Genomic DNA, 12,027 nt, shown 5'->3' on the forward strand with positions numbered 1-12,027 from the left:
GGTCATATTTCACAGATCAGTGGCTCTGCTAGAAATGTCTCATTCCCAATAGTCTGCTGGGAAGAAACACCACAGGTTCCTGAACCCGGCTCCTTTATCAGCCACACAGCACCACCTGCTTCCTCACCAGGTTCAAGCCTGAGCAGATTCTCAACGAGAAACGGAGAAAGGGCGTCATCAAAACGCTTGTCATGCAGCTTCCTGCCAACGTCAGGTCGCCTGGGAAACTTGCTTGGTGCGCCATTTAGGGCATAGGAAGGAGAGCCCAGGGGGCGTCCTGCACAAGAGCAGGCTTCTATTATATTTTAGACAAGGGTAGCTGTGAAGTTCTGTTCCCATATACTTGAACGACTGGTGGGCATACAAGTCAAAAGTCTTTCACAGACGTGTCCAGGAGGGAAGAACAATACAAGGTGTTACTTTGAAAGCTGATCTGGTCATTGGTCCGTCGCTTAAATAAAGCATTGAAATTCATATGTTTTTTTTTTTTTAATAACTGCATTGCACCTGGAATATAGCTGCAGTAAATATTCATACTATTAATGTGCTTTTTCTCGTCCCTTGACTATTGGTCTTAGCAACCGCGATTACCTAATTATCCGCTCAGCAAATACTGGTTTTAAAGCAAAAAGTGAACTTCCATTTGTCCATGCCGTGAAGGTTTTATTTGGATATATTTACTGCGCCCAGACATACACAAGTGATGAGTGACGAGCGACTGTTGGGCAGTATGCATCAGCGGCAGCTGTAAAAATGCACACGCCTGGGAGGCTGCTGTGCCACTCTGAGAAAATCCTAGAGACGGGTCCCCAAGGTTCCTGCAGAGACCGGCTCATCACAACATCGTTCACAGTTGAGGGGAAAAACGGAAGTAAGACGTGGCCGTTCATAATCACGCCGTCGAAGACCATTCAGTGACGGGGAAATGTCCCTGATGTGTTGGTAGGTAAACCAGACTGTGGAACTGTCATAGGATCAGCTTTTATTATTTATTTGTTTATTTTATTTAAATTCAAGTTCGTTAACATACGATTTAGTCTTGGCTTCAGGAGCAGAACCCACTGATTCATCTCTTACCTACAACACCCAGTGCCCATCCCAACAAGTGCCCTCCTAATGCCCATCCCCCCTCACCTCCCCTCCATAAACCCTCAGTTTGTTCTCTGTATTTGTCTCTTAGGGTTTGTCTCCCTCTCTGTTTTCATCTTATTTTTCCTTCCCTTCCCGTATGTTCATCTGTTGAGTTTCTCAAATTCCATGGACGAGTGAAGTCATATATCTTTCTCTGACTAATTTCGCTTTGCATAATACCCTCTAGTTCCACCCACGTTGTTGCAAATGGCAAGACTGCATTCTTTTTCATTGCCGAGTAGTATTCCATTGTGTATAAACCACATCTTCTTTATCCATTTATCAGTCAATGGACATTTCAGCTCTTTCCATGATTTGGCTATTGTCGAAAGCGCTGCTATAAACATTGATCGTGTTTTTTAAAATACACACACAAATTGCAGAGAGAGGGAGACTGGACATTACCAGACATTTATAGCAACTACCACAGGGCTTGGCACAGGCAACAATTCATGTTTTTTTTTTTAAAGAAGTTGCAAGTTTATATTGCAAGAGTGTATCTTGTTTTATAAACTTAATTTTGAAAAAAAATACAAAATAAATAAAAACAAACACATAGAACAGTGGTTATGTCTGGGTAGTGAAACTTGAAGTGCTGTATTTCCTTCTTTGTGTTTTTATGAAGTTTCCAAATCCTGCTTATATGTAATTTTAAAAAAGCAATAATTGCCATATATTTTATTTTTTTATTCAAAAATTTTTTTATGTTTTATTTATTTTTGGGAGAGAGAGAGAGAGAGAGAGAGAGAGACATCGTGAGCAGGGGAGGCACAGAGAGAGAGGGAGACACAGAATCGGAAGCAGGCTCCAGGCTCTGAGCTGTCGGCATAGAGCCCGACGTGGGGCTCGAACTCACGAACTGAGTGAAGTCGGACACTTAACCGACTGAGCCACCCTGGGGCCCCTAAATGCTATATATTTTAAAAGATAGTTTAATCTAACGAAGACTGTTTCAGAAACATAGCACAGAATGGAATCCTACGCAGCCAGCTACCAGCACGGGGCGGCGTCCGTGGCCCAGTGCACGGAGACAGCACAGGGTGGCCACTCGGTCCCGTGCATGGAAACCCCCAGACACGGTAAGTGAAAGTCACCAGGTGCGTGGCGCCATCTCGACTTGCCGACAGCGGTTCTAATGCTTTCTGTGGTTTGCTGCTCAGAGGAGGGGCTGACTTTCAAAGAGATGACCCTCGGGAATAAATGAATAAATGGAGTGTAACTACCATAAAGACGGCAGCTGGGAATAAACACATAAAAGTCTAACTAAATCTACCAAGGGGGGCGCTGTTCCACTTCTCCACATTTGGGACGCCAGCAGTAAGGTCCCTTTCCCTTGTGCAACAGGCTTCGGGCGGGTTTCCTTCCTCTTACCAATCGTCAGAGTAAAGCACAGCCTTGGGCAACATTGTGCATTTCCTCCATTTATCTGAAAGAAAGTCCAAGCGTGGTAAAATTGAGAAAACCTGAAGTTTGCAGGGAAAAACCCGGGGCCGTGACCAGAGTGAGGGCGAATCGGTCCTCCCATCTGCTGGTTAAGCACGGACGGGAGTAGCCTTTCTAGAGGGCGACTTGTTGGTGTCCATCCAAGCGAAGAATACACAGTCCTCTGGCCGCTGGTTTCTTCAGAGAATTCACACCACCAGTGTCCCCACAGAGTGAAGTGAAAAATGTGGTCAGAGCTGCTGTGGCGTTGCTTGTGAGAGCGAGACCTGGAGAGACTGTTAATAAACACGACGCATCCTTCCAGAGGTATACCACACAGCCAGGAAAAAGAGCGAGGCAAAGTAGCCCTACTGATCTGGAAAGGTCCCTGAGATGTGTCGTGCAGATGCTGAGTCACCCACTTGTGGACACAAAACACACTCCACGCGTCTGTGTGCAGGACATTTAAAAAACAGACATAATTTTATAGACAATAATACAGCTGAAGGCCAACAGAATCACCAGCCTCAGGGCTTGAAGCCGTGTGAGTGCACAGCACCTACAAACAGTCAGTGACAACCTCGTAAAGGTTCCCAAGGAGCTTGAAGAGCCGTGAACTTTATCTTGGCCTCCACGACGCAAGTCACACTGTTCCTTTTCCTATTTTGAGATCAACCTCAGACTCTGTGTCCCGGGACACTTGCAACAGAATCCACCGTCATAAACTTGTTCAGCAGAAAAGAGCCGTCTGGGAGAAATGCTCTCGGGAACATCTTCTCTGTTGGCAGAAAACAATTCATGCTGATGGTTCCAGGCAGGGTGGCCAAAATGCGGAAGCACAGGTGTATTCTCATAGGGTTAGAAGCTGAGACGTCCGTGTAGAGATATTTGCTGCAATGACGGTAGGAGAAAGTAACTGACGACAACTTGCGTGCCCGCTGATTGAATCCTGGTTAGATGATGGCTCTCCCGTGCATGGGATGCTATACAAGCACAGACACAAGGTGCGTCTATACCTGTGCTGCTGTGGAAAAACCTCCCAGAGGCACTGTTGGATGGTGAAAAGCAAGATGCTCAGTATTTGTAGCACGCTCCCATTCATGTTTTTGTGGAGGAGATCATACAAATATGGGCACGGGCTTACGTGGCGGCCAGCCTCCAAGATGGCCAGTGCCTGGCGGTCACGCTCGGCGGGGCCCCTGCCCTCCTTGAAGACGGCTGACCCGTGCACCCGTGTAACCAGCAGAGGCTATAGACCTCACGCCGTATGGCTTCGAAGACTGGCTCGTAACAGACAAACCAGCTTCCCACGTGCCCTCTCTTGGAGAAGCTGACCGTCTTGAGGACACCCCAGAAACCTCGGCAGAGGCCCGCGTGGCGAGGGACTGAGGGCTTTTGTCAACAGCCGTATGACAGCGCCACCTTGCAAATGAAATGGCTCACGCGGGACTGGTCAGGCCTCCAGATGACGCGGTCCCGGCCTTGGCACGCCGTAAGGAGTCTTGACTGCAGCCTTGCCAGACCCCTGAGACAGAATCCCCCAGCGCAGCTGATTCTGGATTGCAGACCCACAGAAGCGACTCAGATAATACGTGTATCGCTACATGCTGCTTGCCTTTGGGGGTAGTTTGTTAGGTACTGACAGACAACTGGTACAGGACTTCTAACACAGTTCCCAGAAAGCACACAAGAAAACGGTAAGTAGCTGCCTCGGGGGATGAGAAATTCGACAGGTGGAATAAGAATTGGGAGAAAGGTTTGCTTTTTGTGCTGTATCATTCCGTTACGTTCGCGCTACACTGAAGGGAGGTTTTAATACGTGCAGGTAGCAGCTTCAATTTTATAGAGTATACTGGGTTTTTTTTTAATGTTTATTTATTTATTATGAGAGAGAGAGAGAGAGAGGGAGAGAATCCCAAGCAGGCTCTGCACCATCAGGGCAGAGGCCGATGTGGGGCCTGATCTTGCGAACCGTGAGACCAGGACCTGAGCCGAAATCAAGAGTTGGACACTTAACTGAGCCACCGGGAGCCCCTACAAAGAGTACATGGTAAAATGCGCCCAGATACGACATGAGCATCCAGACAGGACCCAGCTCCCTGCGGTGGGCGCGGGAGGCAGGGGGGAGAGCCCGAGAACAGGAAGTGACTTTGGACGCTGTGTTCAGAAGCAGGTCGTCACCGTTGGCCATGACACTTCCAAAAGTTTCAGAAGCTTGGCGCGTTTTTCCGACTAAAGCCGCACTCCCGTGGATAATTGGGGCCCTCAAGTGACACACAAGCTCCCGAAATGTGTCACCGGTGCCATGTCAGTTAATTCACGTTTGGGAAAAGGCGCGCGTTATGCGGCTACGACGAAATGATCTGTTCTGCCTTCACTTGGTGGTCTCTGTGCCCTCGCTGACGTCAAGCTGGCCTCGTGAGTGTTAACAAGAAATATCCCGAACTGTAGCTACACCCAAAAGAGGAACTGTGTGCATGTGCTTTCAATGACCCTGGGAAGCAGCGTCTGAAGGTCCCGCGTGCAATGATCGGTTAATTTCTCAGAGAGGGTACTGTTGTTCGCCTTCACTATTTACCAATTAAGAGCTCGTACTCTGTGAAGCTACACTAAATACTACGCGGCTTTGGGCCAAGGAGAGAGTACATCATTTCTGTGCAGCGGTGAAGGCTTGTGCCCTGTCGGTGCCCGGACAGCTGGTAAGCTTTATTTCTGGGTGTGTCTGTGAGGGAGTTTCTGGGTGGGATCAATCAGCATTCCAGTCTGATGCAAGCGGGTCCTACCCAATCTGCCGGAAGCCCAGATAGAACAAGAAGGCGGAGGAAGAGAAAATTCACTCTCTCTGTTGAGCTGAGACGGCCCTCTTCCTTCCCCTGTGCCCGGACATCCCAATGCCTGGTTCTCGGGCTTTCAGGCTCAACCAGCCACTTACGCCAGCCGCCCCTCCGATTCTCAGACCTCCAGACTCAGACTGAAATGCAGCACTGGCTGTTCTGGTGTTTCCAGCCTGCCGACGGCAGACCATGAGACCTCGGGGCCTCCGCACTCACACAAGCCACTCGCCATGATAAATCTCGTCTTAAGTGTGTCTCTCCACGTCCCCTGGGTCTTGTCTCTCTGGAGAGCCCTGCCTAACGCACCCGTAGAAAAGATAGCCCCAAAGCTTTGTTCGCTGCCCACTGGACATGAATAGCAAACTAATTCTAATGTTCTGCGTTACATCACCTATTTAACACCCAGTTCCTCGAATGGAATGGTATTTAAGCGGGCTTTAGGATCTTAGTGTTGGATGCAGGTTTTCATGCGTGCCCATTCTGTGTTTGCAAAAGACGCGTATGTTTAACTTCTGAAAGTTACACTTTCAGTGCAGCAGAAGACCTTCAACACCCATCAGTCCCCAGCTGGCACGGTTCTGTCATTTTAGAAGGTTACTCACGAAGAAGGCCAGGGCAGAAAGACGATTGTGTCCCTCCCAGTTTCGAACCGGATAAACAGGATAAACCGTTTCAGCTGTTTAGTCTGGGGTTGTGCGTGCGTCTGGTTCTCATGGCTTTTGGTGTGTCAACTTTGACGAGAAAGACCGTTACCTTGCAGAAGTCTGCCTCCTCTGTACAGATGAAGGGCCAGTGCTGCCTCCAGCCTCTCGGCCTCGATGAGCTTGGCGATTTCGGACGAGCTTTCCAAGTCGGAGGCATCTTTCAGAATACACACGTGGCCTGCAGCCTCCAGGTGGTCCCTTTATCGACAAATACAAACAGAGGGAGGGAAAAAAAGGAGGTAAAAGGTAAATATACCACAGGCGGCCGCTACGACTGAGATCTTGACTCCAAAGGTTATTTAAGTCAAAAAGTTAAGAAAATGTATTTTCTGAATTGTCCTGTAAGGGGCAATCCTCCCAAAATACAGGACAAGGCTCATAGCCACTGACGACAACCATTCACCCACCAGGGTCCGGTCCCTGGGACTGTGGTCAGGACCAAGGCCAGCGGGTTGAAGGGCTAATTCAGGAAGTCTCCGCAGCCCTGAGACAAAAGACGCGCATTTTTCAGTGGCATTTGCTGTGCCAGAAAGCTCTGTGTTTTATGTCCTTGATTCCACTTTTTTCTCCTGTCCCTTAATTATGGATGATACCCAAAGTTTGCTTTTAGGCATCTAAAATTCAGCTATTTTTTTTAAAGTTTATTTATTTATTTATTTATTTTGAGACAGAGAGAGAGAGAGAGAGCGCGCACAAGCAGGAGGTGGGCAGAGAGAGAGAGAGAGAGAGAGAGAGAGAGAGACAATCCCAAGCAGGCTCTGCACTGTCAGCACAGAGTCTGACGTGAGGCTCAAACTCATGAACCGTGAGATCATGACCTGCGCCAAACCAAGAGTCAGATGCCCAACTGACTGAACCACCCAGGAGCCCCTAAAATTCAGTTCTTAATAGAGACTTCAAAAGACATTTCATGGCCTTTCCATTCTACCTCAAAAATATCTTTTACATGTGTCTTTCTTCTCATCCTAGTTCAGTTCCTTGTAACATAAATCTAGAATATAAATCTGATTTAAAAAAAACTTTCTGAATGACAACAGCATGAGCAAAATCAAAAGACAAACAGAAAACTGGAAAAAAAAACTACTTATAACACTTATAAAAGGAAAGAAGCGAATCTGCTTCATAAATAACGAGCTCTCATAGATCAATAAGAAGAAAAAAACAGGTAACAACTCGATACCAAAATAGGCATGGACCTAAATCGCAGTGCCTAGAAACAGAAATTCAACTGGGGTTCTTAGATACAGGAAATGGTGGCCAACTTTAGCCGTCTTTTTAACAAAGAATATCTGTAAAGATCAAAAGTCTGCCTAAGGCTTTGTGAAATAAACACCCCTCTGCATCATTTCTGAGCAGGTAAACTGGTACAGCCTCTTTGGTGGGCAACGAAGCAACAGCTAGCACATTTAAAATGCACAAACTCGGTGACCAAACACCTCCACTTCCAGGAATTAATTCCAAAAACACACTTGGATGTGAGTGCAAACACATGCATCCATGAAGAGGCTCCTCGGCTGTGTTTCACCTACCGAAAAGCCTGGAAGTGACCTCAGTGTGCGGCAGAGGGGACCGGTTACATGATGGCACGTACAAGACAAGCTCTCCTGCCATTAAAGCTCCCCTGCCCTCGTGCAGTAGACCTCTGCAAAGCACAGTGGAACCCTTGAGCAACATGGGACTTTGGGGTGTCACTCCCGCTCCACGCAGTTGAAAATCCACGTATAACGTTGACTCCTCCAAAACTTCCCTGACAGCCTGTTGCTGGCTGGAAGTCTTACTAACAACACACACACACGTCGATTAACCCAGAACTTGTATGTTACGCGTAGGATATACCGTATTCTTACAATAAACTAGGGAAAAGAAGACGTTATTCAGAAAATCATAAAGAAGAGGAAATACAGTTACAGTCCTGTACTGTATTTGGAAAAAAAAACAAAAACAAAAACAACTCTGGACGTAAGTGGACCGGTGCAGTGCAAACCCCATGTTGTTCCAGAGTCAGCTGTACTTTGGAATCAACTGCCCGTATGCATGGGATACGGGATACGTGGTTAATGAAAAGAGCCAGGGGAAGAATACTTTGTATATATGTAGTGTGCGTGCCCAGAATATCTGTAGGGTGAGTGAGAAATCGGTAGCCAGGATTGCGTCTCCAGAGGAGACACTGGATACTTTTACCACGGGTAGATACTATGTTTTACCATTGTTGCAGGCACGTGTGCATGAGTACTTAGAATGAACCGACCCAGGTCTCCCTTGACTGAAACCCTCAAAGGGCTCAGGGTCACCAGCTCAGCTGTGAGAAGGGGGCCCGCATCTGTCTCGCCACCTGAATGAAATAACGGCTGAATGGGTCTCCGGGACGAAGTCCAAATGCCTTGGCCTAATACGCAGCGCCCTCAACAGCCTGTATGCCCTGCCAGTGCATGCCAGCCGCACCCCCCACCCACCCACCCACCTGAGCTCCAGACCTGCCTTCCACCTTCAGGGCACCCGACGCGGCATGCATTCTGCGTCCCCATGGCCACGACAGGCCATTTCCTGATGCCAGCTCTTCTCAGTGACATCCGACAGCCCCTGATCGCATTACACATCTGTCTCTCCATCACGCTGAGCCTCTCTCTCTCTTTCTGTCTCTCTCTCATGATCCTTCTGAGCCGCAGATAAGGGAGTCACGTTGCACATCAGCTTTGATTACAAAGCCAGCCCGTAGGTGACGATCAAACACACTTAAAATTACACTCGAGCATCTTAAATCATCCAGAAGTCACCGTAGTACAAAGTTCAAGTCCAACAAAGCCTTTTTTTTTTTCCTGTTTGTTTTTACTGCAACAATAAAATGGCTTGTTATTTCTTCAGCTAAACACCAGGTGAATTAGTTGGCTTGCGTTTAGGAGCAATAGTGTAAGGAAAAGAACAAGGAAAAGAATAAAAGAAGGAGGGAAGTAGAATCTTTAAGCAAAGTGGTCATCAAATGGCCAAGCTGTTTGCAATGTGGGAGCCACATGCAAACTAAGGAATTCTGCACAAACAGCAGGTTCATGCTTCTTGCTTCCGCCCACTCCGGGGCGTAGGGCGAGAAGCATCCACCTGCGCTACTCTGGGAATGATAATGGCTCCCTCCGTGTTCTCTTCTTGTGCTGTGATTAAATGCACAATGTCGCAGCTGTCACTGAGCAAATAAAGACAAACTGAGATCCTGACATGTAAGTTTGCTTAAGCTGTTGAAGTGCAATGAGTACCTTGATCTTATCGTTTCCGCCCTTAACGCTGATCAATCATTGTCGGCCAGTAGCACCGCCCCTCCTCCCCTCACCCCACCTCGACTCCTCTGGCGGGGCTGAGGGCGACCTACGAGCAGAATCAGCTCACATCAGCCTAAAAATGGGCATTACACAAAAATAAGAATTCAGTGTGCTTCTGAGCATGGGCGAATAACTGTCATTCCATTTCCTTAAAGCTCTAAGAAAGAAGAAACCAAAAACAAATGCGTTGATGAGTGGAAAAGAAACTGTTTGAATTCCACTTGGAGCATCCATTGCTGAGCCATTTCTGGCTTATGTGGAATTGATAGGATAGGACATATGGAATGGAGGTGGTTAGGTACAGATAATGGGTTGTTCTTGATCTATTAAACATATTTTTAAATGGCATTTTAACGCCAACTTCATGATCTTATAAATATTCCTACGTATATATATATAATCTCCCTAATTCTCTATGACTAAGAGTTTGCCCTTGTTTCTGGTTGGCTTTTGATGCCTTTAAATTGCTCTGTCCCGATTCCTTCTGTAAGTGATCATTTGGTTCAACTAAACTTGAACCTGAACTTGACTGAAGGCTTTTTGGAGAAAGAAAGCATCGCCAACAAATTAAGAGGTTTCAAGCATTTACTCGGCAGTTCTAGGAAGAGACGGAACTATCCACACACCTGACTCCAGATTCGATGGGATCCTACCTGCTTCGACCTGCCTGAAAGCCATCCTCTTTAACTCAGTGGGTAGAGAAGCTTGATCATTTGTGTGTTGAACTTATGCAAATAAGGAGTGGGGGCACCTGGCCAGGCCCAGTGCTTCTCACAGGACACAGCACCACCTGGCCGGCCGGCCGCCTCAGTGGCAGCTCGGGGAGACACGGGGATGTGCTGTTTCTTGCGGGGGAAAGTTGGCTGGCTTGGGGCAGAACGGTGCTCTCTGCACAGCATTTCAAGAATTTGTGATGTGTCAAAGAAATCGTGCTGGTCTTGGGATGAGGGCACTCGTGGAGATGTGCGAAGGCCTTGCACAAGGGCTCAGGCCCTAGTCTGGGATGGCAAACCAGAGGAGACATTGCCCCAGGGAAACTTCGGTGGATTATGTGAGCTGATAATACATTTGCAGGACAGGATATTACTTGGAATAATATGCTGTCAGTGTGTTTTGTAAACTGTAGAGTTTCTCTCCTTTTTGACTGGGATTCTAATGGGAATCTGGTCGCCAAGAGGTTACTGATGTGGAGCCAGTCGTTTTTAAAAGGGTGCAAAGTCCCATGAGAAAACAGGCAAAATGACCAGGTCAGGAAGGGCCTGCTGAGATTGGACTCGTGAGGTAAGTAAGTAAGTAAATAAATAAATGGGGTGGAAAACCACGAGATGTGATGAGCTAGCCTGAATAGAGATGTGCTAAGTGCCTGAATAGAGATGTGCTAAGTGTCCGAACAGAGATGTGCTAAGTGCCTCAATAGAGATATGCTAAGTGCCTGAATAGAGATGTGCTAAGTGTCCGAACAGAGATGTGCTAAGTGCCTGAATGGAGATATGCTAAGTGTCTGAATAGAGATGTGCTAAGTGCCTGAACAGAGATATGCTAAGTGCCCAAACAGATGCACTAAGTGCCTGAATAGGGATGATGAGGGAGCCTAAGGCAAGTTGAGGGCCAAGCAGGAGCTAACAACACCTTCCCCTCCCCCATACCCCCCCCTCCCCGCCCAAACAAGTGGGATGTGTGTGACATTCCTCAGGCACTGCTGGCTGCCCAAGAACACAGGAAAGGACAGAAAACAAATGGTTAAACTGACAGAGATCACAGGACCAGAGTCTCCATCAGTTTACAGATATCTTAGTAAATTCCAAGAAAAGGGCCATCTTTTCAATAGCCTCACATCTAGGAACTCCCTACTGTCTTCAGGCTAATGCTTTGCTAGGGGGAAAACAGCCTTAGCTTGACAACAGCCAGGCCTCCAGTGATCTGTGGGTCTTTAGCAGATGGAAATCCCTTTAAGAAACTTCGTCTTGACTTCACCTCCCCCCCACTCCACAGTATATAAACTGTCACACTTACAAAGGCAGCTTTTTCTGCCCACGGGACCTGTCCCTGAGCTTTAATAAAATCATATTTTTGCACCAAGATGTCAAGAGTTCTTTCTTGGCCTTTGGCTCTGAACCCCGCCCCCCCCAAAGGCTCCAAAACCCCATCAGAGATGTGTTAAGTGGCTGAATAGACATGTGCTAAATGCCCAAAGTGATGTGCTAAGTGCCTGAAGAGGTGTGTTAAGCACCTGAATAGAGATGAGCTAAGTGTAAAATACATACACAGCTCATTAAAAATTTCTGGAGTGACGAAATGTTGACATGATCTTTTCACATGCTGAGTTCAAAAGAATACATTACAATTAATTTTATGCATTTCTTTTTGCTTTGTTTAATGTGGCCACTGGAATATGTAAAATGACGCACTCATTCGCATGGTTTCAGGGACCAGGTAGGCAGGTGTCCCAGTACTGCCCGTTCTGCCAATTTACCAGGAGAAAAAAAGGTGTTTTAGTATCTATGGAAAACTTTCTGATTTTGTATTTTTTTAGAGAGAAAGAGAGACAGAGTGTGAGCAGGGGAGGGGCAGAGTGAGAGAGGGAGACACGGCATCCCAAGCAGGCTCCAGGCTCCGAGCTGTCAGCAC

General features: G+C 47.2%; 1 protein-coding gene across 6 annotated transcripts in view; it reads right to left on the reverse strand.

The window, feature by feature from the left end:
* Positions 1-12,027, reverse strand: part of GLT1D1 (glycosyltransferase 1 domain containing 1) — a 93,022-nt gene that overhangs the window by 62,848 nt on the left and 18,147 nt on the right. For all 6 annotated transcript variants that reach the window (XM_045459613.1, XM_045459615.1, XM_045459611.1 and 3 more), the window contains one exon: positions 6,141-6,289. In XM_045459613.1, the coding sequence (XP_045315569.1) occupies positions 6,141-6,289 (149 nt within the window). The remainder of the gene's footprint in view (positions 1-6,140; positions 6,290-12,027) is intronic.

The sequence above is a fragment of the Leopardus geoffroyi genome, chromosome D3 (assembly GCF_018350155.1).
Source record: "Leopardus geoffroyi isolate Oge1 chromosome D3, O.geoffroyi_Oge1_pat1.0, whole genome shotgun sequence".
NCBI lineage: Eukaryota > Metazoa > Chordata > Mammalia > Carnivora > Felidae > Leopardus > Leopardus geoffroyi.